This window comes from Populus nigra, chromosome 3 (assembly GCF_951802175.1).
Source record: "Populus nigra chromosome 3, ddPopNigr1.1, whole genome shotgun sequence".
In the NCBI taxonomy this organism is placed as follows: domain Eukaryota; kingdom Viridiplantae; phylum Streptophyta; class Magnoliopsida; order Malpighiales; family Salicaceae; genus Populus; species Populus nigra.
In genome coordinates this window covers 19,462,300-19,478,418 of record NC_084854.1, presented here as the reverse complement: position 1 = coordinate 19,478,418, position 16,119 = coordinate 19,462,300, and the positions used below count along the sequence as shown (strand labels likewise).

Genomic DNA, 16,119 nt, shown 5'->3' with positions numbered 1-16,119 from the left:
TATTTTGTGTCTGTGATCCTAGAAATTCACCTTCTTGATACTCGTCTCTTGTTCATTGGCATGCCACGGTACTTGAGTTTAACTTGACATCAATTATTGAAGATGGAGTGAATCCATTTCCATACTACCTGTCTAAGTTTAGAAATCATACTTAATATTTCATTCAAATCATTTCAGTTTGAAGTCCATGTTTATTGCTTGCGTGCTTGTGATATTCACTTTTCTGCATCAGCTCACACCGTCTGATGTTTCCCAATAGTCACTATAAAATCCTGTCACCTGTAGATAAATCCATTCCAGGAAACAATTTATTTAGAGTAGATAGGACACTTCCAACGGAGTAGACTCAGACACAATTGAGGCCAAACTCCATAATTTCGAACGTGTAATTCGGGTAACCTGGTGAGTGAGTAATTTACATAAATGGAACCTCCACTACCATAAGCTATAACATTTCTTTCTTCACCATCTACATGCTAAAATGAGGGACGAAAAATAAATAACTAGATCCCTTAATAGCAGAATAATGAGGATTATTTCAGATATACTTTGATCGGGAACTCTAAAGAACCTTGTTTTCTGTCATGCATCATTTGGATTTGAAAGGGATGGCCCTGATCACTATCTGATGGTACAAGGATGCAAGTGCCGCTCCAATGAACGGTCCTACCCAGAATATCCACTGCACCAAAAAAGAATTGAACGCTGCTAATGTTTTCCGAAGGCCTTACCAAGATGAAGTGTAGGGACTAAAATAACGTGTGAGAGGCTTACATGATCATCCCAAGCTTTGTCCTTGTTGTAGATGAGGGCTGCACCAAGACTTCTGGCTGGGTTAATACCGGTGCCTGTAATAGGAATGGTTGCCAAGTGAACCAAGAACACTGCAAATCCAATAGGTAGTGGTGCCAGGACCTGACCATCCAAATGTAGCATTTTGGAAATCAATTTCAATGATAAAAAGACATCAAGGAAAAAAAATAACATTTATTTTTACTTACAGGAACATGGGAGTCTCTGGCACTACGCTTGGCATCAGTGGCAGAGAAGACGGTGTAGACAAGTACAAAGGTGCCAAGAATCTCAACGCCAAGTCCACTGCCCTTGCTGTATCCTGTGCTGACAGTGTTTGCACCTCCACCAAGTATCTCGTACGGGCTCTTTTGGAAAGCTTTTACAACACCAGCACCACATATTGCTCCAAGACACTGCATTATCATGTAAAACACTGCCCTTGTCAATGTCAGCTTCCTTGCCAACAGCAGCCCGAAAGTCACTGCTGGGTTGATGTGACCCCCTGCATCACAACAACAACAACGTGAAGCTATTATTCCCAACCACATTGATGATTAAACATCATCATGTAATCCATAACTTGTCAGATAACAACTATGGTTAGAAGAGCAGTACCTGAAATGCCAGCAGTACAGTAGACAAGAACAAAAATCATCCCACCAAAAGCCCAAGCAATACCCTGAATGCCAACCGTGGAACACTTGGTGCGGGATCTTGCCACCCCCATGACAGTTAGAACTGTGATGTAAAGGAACAAAAAAGTGGCAACAAATTCAGCAATGCCTGCCCTGTAAAAAGACCATGATGACCACTCCCCAGGCTGATAAAGTGGTGCTGGAGGTGGCTCTGTGTAGTCCTTGCCATGTTGGGTTTGAGCAGCTGTTCCTATGGGTTGCCCCTCTCCATACCTATTTGCACCCACCTTCACATCTTCTTCTCCTTCCTCCATTTCCACTATATCTTTCACAGTTTATGAAAAAAGAATTTGGTCTCACTTGCCTCTTGTTACTATTGCTCCAAGCCTTTTTTATAGCTTAAGCTAAGTGTATTTGATCAATTTGAGAGACTCACAAGTACTGAGCAAGTGGGGTATTTGTAGCTTGTTTTTGGGACAGATGTTTGTCCTGGTGTAGGAAGATTTTTTTCACTGTCTTCTCATTGATTGAGAGGAAAATGAACTGTGCATTGTCTTGATCACTTGTTACCGACACATACTCGCTCCTTGAAAAAGTAGTTTCTGCTGCTGTGATATCATGAGAAGATTTTGATGTTATTTCTTTCCCATCACTTCACTTGGACAACTTGAAACCGTTCTTTCCTTTTAATGTAAGTTTGAACTATTTTTCCAAGATGGTGATTGCCACAATCTGGTTGAAAAATAGCCACTCGGATTTGGAATGATAATGGCAGTGCTTAGTAATGCATATGCCACTGAAACATTTCTCATTGTGTGAGGGAAACGTAACACTTTATTAGGGAATAGAAATTGTGGTAAATATAATGTATATACTTTTACAGCAATTCCTTGCTCTTACAAACTGTACTACTTCATCCAGAATCCCCAACGAAAGTAGCCATTCTCGGAGTGTTTTTTTCCATTACAGATTTAGGGCTGGTCCTATTTAGCTTGGTAGCTTTGCATTCGAAGGAAAAGGTGTCATTCATTACATATCGAGCTGGCCATCAATCTTGTATGGGTTCTTGCTATAACCTATAGTTTTGAATATGTGGCTTTTTAGAGCCTGCTGAGTGCCATTGCATATAGTGCTCAAGTTTTTAGAATTTGGGTCTTCACAGCGTATAATAATTGGAATTGATGGTTAATGATAAAGTTGGCTGATGTTGAGGATAATAATTAGGACTTTTTTTTAATTTAGCACGGTAACAAAAAAAAATTGAAAAAATAATACAATCTATATATGGAAATAACACAGTTTCTTTCTGTATTTTTCCCTTTTCTTCTCATCCTCAGCCACCACCCACGACCTATCACTACTCACGTACCCTTCTCCCTCTCCACCACAAAACACCAACACTGTCACCGTGACACCATCTCTCCTCTCTCTACCCGCGGGTCTCCCTTACATTTTTGGCCGCCGCCACCATCCCCCATCATCACATGGGATGCCAGGAGAAATTGGATATTTGTGGAGCTGCATCCACAATTGATCTGGACGACTGTATGAGATGTGTTTGCCCATAACGCGTTGGTTTATTACATTTAACAAATATTGATAATGTTGAGGGCTAATAATTTTTTATTGTATTTATTAAATGTTTTACTTGTTACGGAAGGCTTCAAGAGTAGCGGTAGATATTTGTGAAGGATTCGATGAGATAGAATATATCTTGGTCAACAATATATTTAATTTGTATTGTGATAGACTTTAAAAGTTTAGGAATATTGGGCATCTCAAAGCGCTTTTAATGAAAGATAAGATCGTTTATTGAAAATAAAGACATATAATTAAGGAGATAAATTCATCCAAGAGTGATCTAGACTTGTCCATGAGCATTCCAAACCAGACTGAAGCAATTTTAATATTAACCCCTACACGAGCATTATATGTCTACCCTCGATTTGGATAAGTTGGGATGATGTAGGTTCATCCATAAATATTTCAGGTTTGTCCATGAACGCTCTAAACCTGTCCACGAGCTCGAGAAATTTTATGATCCCTTGTTGTCTCCCTTTCTATTTTCTAAGCAAGAACTGTGATTTTTTCCCAAAGTAAATTGTCAGCAACCATTAGTTCTGTGTCGAAACATGGATGATTTGGAGGTTTAAAGCAAACTTTAAATCAAGAACAAATTAAAACACAGTGCCGTTCATCATGGAAATAAGTATCCAATCCACCCCCACCCCGATAGCAAGCTCAAAAAACAAGACAAGACAAGACTGCAGCCACGGTACGTCATTGACTATATACTTTCAATAATAATAAAAAAAAAAAAATCAAATCTATAGAACAATTTCTTTAGCCGTTTGCATGTGAATTGGTTTTGGGATAGGGAGACAGATTAGTCCAAGAGTGACCTAGACTTGTACATTAGCATTCCAACCCGTCTATAGGCTGAGGTAATTTTAATGTTGATCCTTACAGCTGGAGCGCTACAAGTCTGTTCTCAATTTGGATAAGTTGAGATGATGTAGGCTCATTCATAAACATTTCAGGCTTCTCCATGAATTCTCTATACCCGTCCACGAGCTTTGAGAAATTTTATAATGCTCAAGGAAATAACTAGTGATTTTATATTAGCTATTTATTTTAGCCCACTGTAAAAAAAATACAAATAAGATAGAGAAATTCTAAGTGGAAATATTATTATTATTTTTGGTGGTTTATAAGTTTTATTTTTTCCCTCTTCTTGTTATATATGTCTCTTTCTTTAAGATGAACCTAAAAAGTAATTAATAGAATTCTAAGAGTTACTCTCTGGACATCATAAAAGTTTTTCATAAACATTCTAAACCTGTTCACAAGTGCTTGATGCTTGTCCTCAAGCTAGTATGATTTTTAAATGTTGCTAAATTATATGCTTTAAGGTTATAAGAATTATAAATTTAGCCTAAATTAAATGTAATGTGAATTTTTATTATGTTTAATTATGAATTGTTAATTTTGATGAATTGTATGTAAATTGTATTTTTAAATTGGGAATTCCTTAGTTGGTTTTCGTGGCAAGGAATTGAGAAGCTGGAAATCTGCCTTGACCACCTTTTTTTACGAGTTATAGATAAAAAATACAACTCCTCAAACTGTGTTATTTATCTAAATATTTTATAGACTATGTTATTTTTCTAATTTTTTTTTGTTAATGTGCTAAATTACAAAACAACTCCTTATTTAGTCTTTTTTTTTTGTATTTTCCAAATAAACATTATATTGTATAAGCTTATTAACAAAAGAACTAAATGGTGTGGGGTTGGTTCAATTGTTTATATGAGTAGTAAACCAGATTAACATTTTTTTTAGATTAACATGGGTGTCCGGGTCAGTTTGCATGTAACTCGACTAATCTCACAAACCCCGAAATTAATGACCATGTAAACCTCTAGCGGCCCTGAGATTTGTGAGACTCAAACTGGTGACCTCTAAAGAGCAAACTTAAAGCCTGACTGGTGACTTTTAGGAAGCAATGAACCAAATTAATATATTTTTATTATTGCTTTATAGCTTCTTGTCTCATAGCTCAATTAGTTACCGTTTGTAAAATGACTAGGTCGCAAGCTCGAGCTCTTGTTATGCTAGAAACAATACTCTTTTTTATTCGATAAACAACTTCATTTAAAAAAAGGGGGTGGATCACTTGAATGCCTTTTATTAAAAAAAAAAACAGACAACATGTCTTATGTTAAATAAAAGGTAATATTGTTTCCAGCATTATTATCTGGATTGTTGGTTTGACGAGTTAACTAGTGTTAACCTGACTTGTTTTTTTTTCCTTTAGACTTGTCTAATCGATAAGATCACGTCAAAGTAATTCTTACACGATTTAATTTAAAATTTAAGCTAAGAAAATAGTTGGATAATGAGTTTAAAATTTGAATTTAAAAATAATATCAAAAGATTTTTTATAATTTAAATATTATTTTTTTATATAAAAAAAATAGTACAAGTAGTAGTGATAATAACATGGGAAATAACCTAGTAATGATACATAATGGGTGGGGTGGGATGATAGTGTCGGCACAAGTAAAGAAAAAATCATTTGGTGCTGTTTATAAAATAAATATCATGAGTTGAACCAATGGGATAAAAGAGTGGAACTTAAATTAAATTGTTCAATTTTTTGGCTTACAAAAATAACTTCAAAATAAAACAAGGCCATCCTGGAAGTAGAGCTTCTTGTGCTTAAAACAAGGCCACAAGATCATAAGGCCACAAATGCCTGCCGAATCGATTCCTGCAACCCACATCTACTCTAGATTTAACCAGTCTACTAACCACACATAAGATTTCAGGTTGATTTTTAGCATAAAAGAAGAATACGAATGAATTATCAACGCATTATTTAGCGTTATAAAAAAAAAATTATATGTATATTAAATAAAATAAATTGAAAACTATATAAACCAAGAAGTTTAAAAAGAATCATTAACACTAGTCAGAATAAAATGTACATTAAGATATTTAATTTATTAATATTAAGCTCTCTTCAATTATTTTTAGTTAATTATATAAAAATAAAAACATATTTTCATAAGAAAGGTAATCGTTTAAATTTTACAAAAAAAAAAAATTATTGACGTATTTTTTTAACAAAATAAAAACATATCTTTTTTAGGTATATTTTTTATTGTATAAAATTTAAAGCAACTAAAACCAACATTCAAAAAAATATTTAATGATTTGAAATAAGTATAAAATGGGTGTCCTTTAATTAAAACCACTTTCCTTTTTTAATGTGTACTTGTTTTTAATAATTTCTTTATCATAATTTTGGTTTTTTAAATAAAACAATTATCATAATCTCAAAAAACAAGTTTTAATAAAAAAAATAATGAATTAATAATTTTGACTCATGTGTTTTAAGAATATGGAAAAATAATAAAATGTAGTAAAGTCATATAAAATATAGACAACAAAAAATTATTCACAGTTAGAAAATTATGCATATTAGATTCATATATAATTATTTTTAAAAAATTGTTAATAGTACCATAAAAAATGCTAATATCATTTTAAAATAATAGCATAATTGAATTATTATTTAAACATCATTCAATCAAATTCATTAAAAAAGAATCAAGATTATAAAGTGTAAAAATATATATATAAAAAAAAACAATTGAAGGGCCAACACGCATGGGTTGGGTTAAAAGAATGGGCTCGCATGCCTAGCTCAAATTTAAACTCTGGCACACACGAGCCTAAAAGCCCAAGCTCACTCTCCTGGTTTTTTTCTTAAAAGAAAAACCACACGTCATCCACCTTTATTATTTTCTTTAAAAAAGAAATGGATGACATGTCGCTTACTTGTGCATACGATGTGTCATCCACTGCTATGTTTTCTAGTCACTTGGAGATTTGGCACCTGATAGAGAATTCAAGGTTAAATATTTTGGACTCCAAAAACCTAGAATTCATCTATTTTTTCAATAAAAACATAATTTTTTCAATAAAAACATAAGAATAAAAACCATTGAATCTTTATAACCTTGTTTCTAACAACAAAACACATTCTAATCAGTCCAAAAATTATAGAAAAAATTTAATTTAATTTAAAAAACTTTTTGAATTGTGATATACTTTTTTTTAGCATCATCAAAAGTGGAAACTATCTCTATCAAGTTTCCCTCTCAAAGATGAATCCATAGACAATAAAATTGAAGTCATTGTTGGTCAGAATTCGGTCACCTGAGAGCTTTTTCTCTCCTCGAAACTTCCGCTAACATTTTATCTCCTCTTTCAAGATCAAGGGGTTGTAGCATAAGAAAAGTAAAGTTTGGGGCGTAAACAAAAGATTAAAAAAAAAGAGACCAAATATCATAACATTTAAAATTAAATGACCAAAATGTAGATTTACACACCTTGAACAATACACATGGGTAACAGCTTGTTAGTTTTTGTCAATATCAATTTTGATCCTCATTTTATTTGATTTTCCATAATAATTAAAAACTTTGTCATGCAAAATCAACACTTCATTTAACCATGGGAAAAAAAATATTTTGATAGCTTAGAAGCAAGGTAAAACACAACCTAAAAAGAACAAAAAAAAAATAAAAAAACAAGTAAGGCATAACTTTAAAGGATTAAATTGAAAAAAAAAAGCTCGCTGACCAATTGAAAAGAAAAAAGGCTCGATGACCAAATGAAAAGAAATACAAAACTTAAGGGACCAGTAAAAGGAATTTGTATACCAAATATGAATAATGAAATATGATAGGATGAACCTGGTTTTACAAGGTAAAACCCCATTCTCTTTTAATTTCTTACTAGATTTTTTTGTCTGCTTTACGCTGCGAGGTGAGTCAATTCTTTTCTAACATATAAAAAATATTCAAATAGTGATAACTTAAGTGAACTCGGGTTAACTTGACTAACTCATTATCTGAGATGACTCCAGATAAAGGAAAGGGAAAAAATATAGAAAGCTTAAAGCTCGATAGTCTAATGTTAAATAAAAAAATAAAAAAAAATGAAGTTAAATCAAGCTAATATTCAAAATCAGCAACTCTAATCATGAGACCAAGATAGCCATATAAAAGACCAAAAACAATATTGAACAAAATTTTAACCAACAAAAACCTAAAAAGAAAATAAATAGTAATCAAAACAATAATAATCAAATCTGGTATAAAAACTAATGAAAGAAAATAATGAGGGATTTAATAAAAAATAGAATAAAAAAAGAAAAAGGATAAAAAAAACATGAATTAAAAAAATGAGAACAAAAATTGAATAAAATAAATAAAATAAAATACTGAGGGAAAATATTGAAAGATAAAACAAATCAAGAAAAGAATTAAAAAAGCAATTAAAAAAATAAGAACTAAATCTATAAAAAAAAATGAAATAAAATTTAGGGTGGGGGGAGAAATTGAAAGAAAAAAAACCAAGGATAAAAAAAACTAACAATCTAGAGAATGAGTACAATATTTAATATTAAAAACAAATGGAAATGGAAATGGATGAAACTGGAAAAAAAATAATCTAAATAATAATCCAAAACAAAGAAAGACCAATAAAAAAATGATCATAATTAAATTTTTCTCCATTGTCTTCTTTATCAAAATAATATTATTTTTATTTTTTATCTAAATAAAAAATCAAGCAATTAGTTAGGAAAAAATCATGTCAACGCCTATTGATTTTTCTATTTTTTTTCATTATCTTTTTTATCAAACTAATATCATTTTTACTTCTTGCATAATAAAAAATACAATTGACCTTGTAACCCCGGTTGTTCAACCTAGCCCGTGACCCGACACATGATGGGGGTCGACTCTAGGACCGGGTTTTAAGAGTATGATAAAACAAATCATCAAATATAATATGAAAATTCAATGAAATTAAACAATAAATGATAAAATTGCAAAAGAAAAAAAAACAATTAATCAAGAAGAGAACTCAAAATCAAAAGAAATTGCAATCATAAGAATAAGGATCAAATTCAATAAAAAAAAATTAAAATCAAATGATCAGGGATTAAATTGAAAAGTAAAATCTAAAAGCAAAATAAATAGGAATCAAAAGAATGAGGATTAAATTTGAGGGAAAAAAAACATAAAAAATCAAATGTCAATAGATGAAATTGAAAAATAAATAAATTGAAAAATAAATAAATAAAGTTCAATACATTAAATGATTGGGCACCACTTTGCAAGGCCAGCAACACCTTTTGAGATGGAGGAGAGAGAAATGGGGGGAGAAAAAAATTATTACCAGAGCTCCTCTATTCTATGAAGGTCTATGAAGGTCAGCACGTGCTGACCCACAGTGTAGAAGGTGGCGCAATGCTTTGGACGCTGCCGCAAAAATCTACCTATAGCCATTGGAAGGCACTGCACGCGCTGCTCGAAGAATATGGACACCTCCCACTTGCTTGCACATGCTCTGTTGCACGCACCAGTTATTTTTTCTTTGAATTATAGAAAAATCAAAACACCCCTGACCCCATGAGATAATTCCAAGAAAATTAAGATTAAAAAACCTAAAATGCCCCTTGACCTTGGGGAAAAAAAAAGTTGATCTTGGGGTTATGCAGTAATATAGTAATATATTGTACAAGAAAAGGTGAAAATCCAAAAACATCCCTCAGCTAAATGTTGAAGGGTATGAGTAATTACACTACAATAAATATATGAAAATACGATTCTGCTCCTATATGTGTGTTCAATTTTTTTTTATCAGCCAAGAGTTCATTCATCGATTTATTGTCAGATGCACTGTGAATATTCCAGAGGAAAACAGTGATGAGATTTAGTTTTATTTGTAATTGTAATAATATAATACTACAAGTGTGGTGTTTGTGACATGGAACACTTAATTCTTTGAATGAATGATATCTCATTTCAAAGTGTTCAAGAGCGAGTTCATTTTAGAGAATGCATGCAAGGACCTAGCTGCTGATCCATTCACTATTCACTTTCCCGTCACCAGCAAAATGAAGGATGGGATTATATGTCTAGTTAATTTTGCTTAGTTACTGAATTTCTTTATACTGTTCCCTACACTTTAGCAATATTCGCTTGAGTTTTCCCACCCAGATAAACAGAAACAGGAACGAGTAACCAGCATTTAACATTCGGTCCTCGCGGACAACATTTCTCTGCTAGCAAAGACGAGTACTTCCATGGTTGAGCCTAGTGATTAAACTGATGGCAGGATGTCTTTTGCATTGCTAGAAGCATTCCTACTTGTAGTTAATACATTTCCAAGAAAAATACACACTTTGAAAGGCAACTTCTATCACTTTGCTAAACACCCCTAAAAGGGGGCAAAAGTTATATGCTTTGCGGCAGCAGATATATAAAAGTCAATTAACATACCCCTCTATCATACAAATTTCAAAGAACTCCCAAGTATCTTGAACTTACAATTGTATCTGTAACATTAACTTTCACCTTTCTATTTGTGTCGAAAGGAGATTATATCAACATTACTTATTGCATCACAGGAATTGACCCCCCATTTGCCACAATCTGTCGCTCCAGCTACAGCAGCCAAAAAAGAAGAACAAATATTGAAAAACATTAACTTAAGATAGAAATTGAAAATGTTAAAACATTCTTATGTTAGACAAGAAAGCTGCTCAAGCAGTTTTGATCACCCAAATGAAGGAAATTTTTAAGAAAATTCCCCATGATTCTTTTACAGAACATGATCGGACACTAGAAACCAAATCAAACTAGGGATTTTAAATTGCTGTGGCGGACACCAAAGATGGGCATTCAATAAATGAAGTAATCTTTTTCAAAGCACGTTGAGCAACAAGCTAGTTTTCCCCTGTGGGATACCAGGATAAATAATGTCGTGGGAATTCTCGCTTGGATGATCAGATCCTTCCCAGGAAACTAAAACTAACTTTGACTATAAATTATAAAACTCACCGTGAATAAAGATTGAAGATTGGTCTTCAATTGAGTGTGTTCATGATTCACTTGTTGCAGACATCTCAAACACCTGCACCAACATTCTTGGGTCAATCAAAATCCTCTGCAACTATCATATGACTTGGGTAAGAGCCAAAAAAACAGGACGAACAATACTCATGCAGCAAGATCAACATGACTGCACTAAATAACACATTGGTAAATCACGGCTCCAATACTTCACCAGTCAATAATTTTTTTAACTTCAATGAAACAACAGATGCTTATAGGACTCCATCCTAATTCTATGATCAATCAAGGAAAGCAGATAGACCATTCCTGAAACACTAGTATCTCTTGAAAACCTATTAAACTAATTGATTTACTGGTATAGTATCCAAATTGTCAAACTTCATAACCACTACCATCCACCTAAGGTTAACAATTCTGGAATCCAAAGGGACTCTGCTGTCACAGGAAAAAATAAACACACAAGAAAACTTGAACACGTAAATTCCTTTTGTGACTTTTAATATATCAAAACATAAACAGTCAAGAATCTTATGATAGACAAACTTTCAAGTGCAACTGGATAAGACTTACAAATTAATATTGATTGAAAGGAAAAAGATACAAATTTGCTATAAAAGTGTGGAAGAGATCTCACCCTTCACGGTTTTGGGCTTCACAAAAAGTTTTGAAGGCAATGCAGACATTTTTAATTCTTGCTGCACCTATGCTGTTAACCATAAAAAGCAATATTATAATTAAATACTATAGAAGACAAAACAATTAAAGTAATAGACATGCACGCAAGTGATTTTGATAGAACAACGAAAATCCATTAAATACAGGTCTCCTCACAAGTGACTAGAGCACAAATGGAACAATCAAATAACCTATAATGAAATAAGGATGTGAGTAAATACCTGGAGCTACTACCTTTCAGTTGATGGACATGAGAATCCACCTGTTTGAAGTCAACATCCTGCTGTTCTCTGAAGAGAAAAGAAAAAAACCTAGCAAGTCAATTTTGCAGGGAAACTTGTACTTTCTGCCTATCCGAAGCAAAGAGCTCCACAGTCAACTAAACAACCGCATGCATCTCTACATAAAACCAAGAAAATGAAGACAAGAAAAACAAACTCACAAGGCTTTGGCCATATTGTTAACAAGCTTTTCACAATCTTCAAAGAAGAGAGACACAACCTCCACCACAAAATCAGGGCTGCTCTCATCTTGCAGCTTTTGCAACTGAGTGAACTGATCGTCCACAAAACCCTTCTCAAAACCAACAAAAAAACCTATGTCAAAAACCCTTTAAAACCACTAGAAATTAAAGTCTATGACTACAACCCGTTGATTGATTTTCAAGGAAATGAAATATTACCCAAGAAAACGATTTCCCTTAAAAATAAAGAGAGAAAACTCAAAACTAACCTCTTGGTAGAGAAGGGTAGTGAAATCGGTATACTGTCTCTGCAACTGATTAAGAAGATCCATGGGTCGGGTCGCGTCGGGTCGGGTCTCAACACTGACAAAGTGATTAAATGGGAGGGGGGGCAAAGGAACAGATTTTTATGGCTGCATACTGGGAGCAGCACTATATCAAGCGTAACGGAAAATTGGGCTAAAATAGCAAGGAGGAAAGCATGAATTATATTTGGAAATATTAAGGTTATAAAGGAAACTAACTAATGACTTATCATAAGTGGGCAAATTACCAATTACATTACACAGGATTCTCTAATATAATATAAGTAGGAATTCGCTGTTATTATTAATTAGGCCAGCCTAATCATATAAAATTTATTTAGATTATTATTATTATTATCAGTAACGAGGCCAGCACAACCTGATATCGTAATATTAAATTTAAATATACCTTTAAAAAAAAAGGTTTTTTTTGCTAGGAAAATAATTTAAAAATTTGCAAACTTTTAGTGGTTACACTATTAGTACAACTTATTAATTTTAATTGGTTACCTCTAACCAACCAATCTAAAGCTAAGGTTATTTTCTCCTCTAATTTCTCTCTTTCTCTTTGTCCTTAATAACTTCTCTTTCTCTTCATTGCAAGTTTTTCCTTGTCTCCTTGTCTTCTAGACCTCTTTTTCTCCACTCAACACCATCACTCACGCTCCAATAACTCTCGTTTAAAAATTTTAGGTTAACACTCAATCTCACTCTTAATTTTATAGAATTTATTATGATTTGGTGATTATATTGGGATTTATTTTCTTATGTTAGGGTTTAGTTGAACCGCAATAATGATGTGAGAAAAAACTATACTATGAGAAAAAATAAGAGAAATTACAATGCAATTTTAAGAAGAATTTAGATGCTAAATACATTTTTTTCCTATTTTTTATTCACATATAAATATATATTAATTTAAGTAAATTTTTTTTGTTGTATAAAACAAGATAACGGACATATGTATCATATTAGAAAAAATAAAAATTGAGAAAGTTAAATAAGTAGAATTGAAGTGAGGTATGAAATAGAAATACTAGATAGTTGGCATGCGCTTCGCTGCAGACCAGGATAATTTTTTTCTGTAGCGTAAAAAACAATGCTCATGTGTTGTCAATATATTTCAAAAAACAAAAAAAAAATCCGCAACTCGATATCATAAAAAAAAGAATTGAAAAAATAAAGATTGGAATGAAAATATAAAAGGATGAAATTAGAAAAAAAATAAAAAACAATTCTTAAAAAAACAAAGCATCAGCAAAACTGAGAGAGATCATCAAAACTTGGGTCACCCGGACAAACCTCCTACCTAGATCACAAGATAGGGATAACTTAATTGAAATTAAAACCAAAGAAAGTAATGAAGTTTATTTTTCAAAACGAACAACTTCGAGGAAAGAAAACGATGTCAACCCTGTGTTAACTTTTCAAATTCATAATCCTAACTAGTGACTAAACTAAAAGCACCATATCTGGAAAAGCCATTATTTTAAAACCTTGCTCAACATGACAAGTTACACATGTGACCTAGATGACTAATGGCTTAGATCGAGCTCGATTTCAAAAGAAATTTAGAGAGAATTGATCCAATATAAGGTGGTCAAAGACCCAAGTTGACTCATGTCCTAGTTAACCCGGGGCAAATCTAGTCAAAACTCGTTGACTATTTTTCTTTTTTTTCAAAATTGTATCATTTTATTTTTAAAAAACAAAAAGATTTGGCTAACTTGGGTTCACTCATGTTAATCCACTTGAACCGTGACACAATATTTGTTCTAAATTGACTACTGGGTAGTGCCTAAAAACAATAGGAAAAACTAAAGAGACCAAATCCTAATAAATCAAATGTCTAATGATGAAATAAAAAGAAATTAAATGATAAAGAAATAGTAATTAAGAGAATAACGACTTTATTCGAAAAAGAAAAAAAAGACAACCTAAAATTTTGAATTGAAGGGCAAAATTGAAAAACAAATTAACAAATGAATCCAAAAAATAATAAAAATCAAGAGAATGGGGACCAAATTTAAAAAAAAATTAAAAAATCAAAATTATAGATCTAAGAATGAAATTGAAAAAAATATTAAAATCTGATAAAAGGGGAAAGAATCAAAATTAAAAATCAAAATATTAAGGTTCAAACCTTAAATATCATCAAATCTTGAATTGAAGATAAAAATTAAATTCACAAACGAACCCAAAACAAAAATAAAAATAAAAAGGATGGGAACAAATATGAAAGAATTAAACATAAAATCATGGATCCAAGGATAAAATTGAAAATAAATTAAAATTTGATAAAAAAGACAAGAATGTAAATTAAAAATTAAAATATTGAGAGTTAAACTCGAAACATCATAAAATAAAATGACAAATTTGATATAAAAATCAAATGCCAATGGATGAAAAATTAAAAATAATAAATAACTCAAATTTAATACAATTAAAAGAATAAGAACAAAATATGATAAAATTAACAAATAATACACTCTTTTAATTTTTTACAAGGACAGTGTGTTTTTCAAGGTTAATGAGAGAGAAAAGAGGGGGAAAGAAAAAACTTTGTTGAGGCTCCATTGTGCATGGAGAAGCTGCACATACCTCATTACCATTGAAAGGACGACGAGATGCATCGAACACTGCTCTGAAATGTGATGTTCGACCAACGAAAAGAGTCGTATATGCCAACAACTTTCTTTCTTTTAATTTAATTTATGCAAATCAAAGTGTTCATAACCCCATAAAAAACCAAAAAACACCTCAATCTTAGATATAGATTACTTGACTCAAATAACACTTTAATAATTACATTGAATACGCACTTTCCTTTATAGTTAAGAAATTAAACTTTAAAGGGTATTTTAGGCATTATATTGTGCAAATAAAAAGTTAAAAGGCTTCTTTACCCTCATTTAATCTTGAAATAGCAAATATATCATGTGGAAAGATATCATATTACCCTTGAATACATAGTATAAGATTTAAATATTCAAGAGCAAAACAGTAATCTTACAATTAAAATCTACCGTGAGTATTCGAACAGTGAAACTTTTCACTGAGTTTTTTTTTAGGTTTTGTTATAAAAGGAGTAAAGGTTTAGGTATAAATTTACCCTTTTCTCTTGAATGCAACTGCATCAAGGTTCAAGGCTCTTAACACTAGCCTGGCCCATGTATACATGATTTCTTATTTCTAACTTTCTAAGCCTAGTTTGATGTAACTGGTGACTGGTGATTTATTGAGTCTAGACAGACTCTTGGGCTGGGCTGTACAGGCTGATTTCATACAGTCTTGAAATGTTCCCTATAATGGTCTCTAGAGACATTTGGAGGTAAATTTTCTTGATCTCTCAAAAACCTAAAAGCATTAAAAAAGGCAAGGAACCGCTGTGGAACTGAATGTTTGATCAAATCACCATAATCCCAGATTTTGTTTATGTTTGAAATCGAAAAATAAAAATAGAATTAAAAGTCTGCTACAAATTACCGCGCAGAGGGAAAAAAAACTTCGAAAACTGAATTCCATTTATATTGCTGGGCTCAACGTCCTTTAGATATTTAAAAAAATCATTAAGAGTAACATGTTCCTATTCTTAAAAACCATTATTTATAATCTGTACTCTGTCATGATGCTTATTTCCACATGCATGTCTGCCCGCTCTTCTAACAAAAGAGCTATCCTGCTAGCTGCAGCACCTGATCTTATGTTCATCTGCCATGATTTGTATTCTGTAAGTGCTTTCTTCACCACGATGCTTATTTCTCAAGTGTTCTTGTGTATTAGAATATAGAAAAGGGTGTCATCAA

General features: G+C 32.2%; 2 protein-coding genes across 2 annotated transcripts; both read right to left on the bottom strand.

The window, feature by feature from the left end:
* Positions 1–280: 280 nt before the first annotated feature.
* Positions 281–2,241, bottom strand: LOC133688994 (probable aquaporin PIP1-4). Its single transcript, XM_062108686.1, has 4 exons — positions 1,411–2,241; positions 1,002–1,297; positions 775–915; positions 281–682 (listed from the first exon to the last, which is right to left on the bottom strand). Exons 1-4 carry the CDS (start codon positions 1,742–1,744, stop codon positions 590–592), a joined length of 864 nt encoding a protein of 287 aa, XP_061964670.1. The 5' UTR covers positions 1,745–2,241; the 3' UTR covers positions 281–589.
* A 7,955-nt stretch (positions 2,242–10,196) lies between these two features.
* Positions 10,197–12,500, bottom strand: LOC133688952 (histidine-containing phosphotransfer protein 5-like). The gene is made up of 6 exons (XM_062108619.1): positions 12,278–12,500; positions 11,988–12,118; positions 11,767–11,835; positions 11,505–11,576; positions 10,856–10,928; positions 10,197–10,459 (listed from the first exon to the last, which is right to left on the bottom strand). The coding sequence occupies exons 1-6, from the start codon at positions 12,338–12,340 to the stop codon at positions 10,409–10,411; spliced, it is 459 nt and encodes a 152-aa protein (XP_061964603.1). The 5' UTR covers positions 12,341–12,500; the 3' UTR covers positions 10,197–10,408.
* Between the last annotated feature and the right edge of the window lie 3,619 nt (positions 12,501–16,119).

Coding starts and splice junctions, on each gene's coding strand:
- LOC133688994 (XM_062108686.1), bottom strand. CDS start 1,744: ATGGAGGAAGGAGAAGAAGATGTGAAGGTGGGTGCAAATAGGTATGGA. Junction 1,298..1,410: donor CTGTACTGCTGGCATTTCAG/GTACTGCTCTTC, acceptor GTTGTGATGCAG/GGGGTCACATCAACCCAGCA. Junction 916..1,001: donor CCAGAGACTCCCATGTTCCT/GTAAGTAAAAAT, acceptor TTGGATGGTCAG/GTCCTGGCACCACTACCTAT.
- LOC133688952 (XM_062108619.1), bottom strand. CDS start 12,340: ATGGATCTTCTTAATCAGTTGCAGAGACAGTATACCGATTTCACTACC. Junction 12,119..12,277: donor CTACCCTTCTCTACCAAGAG/GTTAGTTTTGAG, acceptor GGTTTTGAGAAG/GGTTTTGTGGACGATCAGTT. Junction 10,929..11,504: donor GAAGCCCAAAACCGTGAAGG/GTGAGATCTCTT, acceptor ATGTTGGTGCAG/GTGTTTGAGATGTCTGCAAC.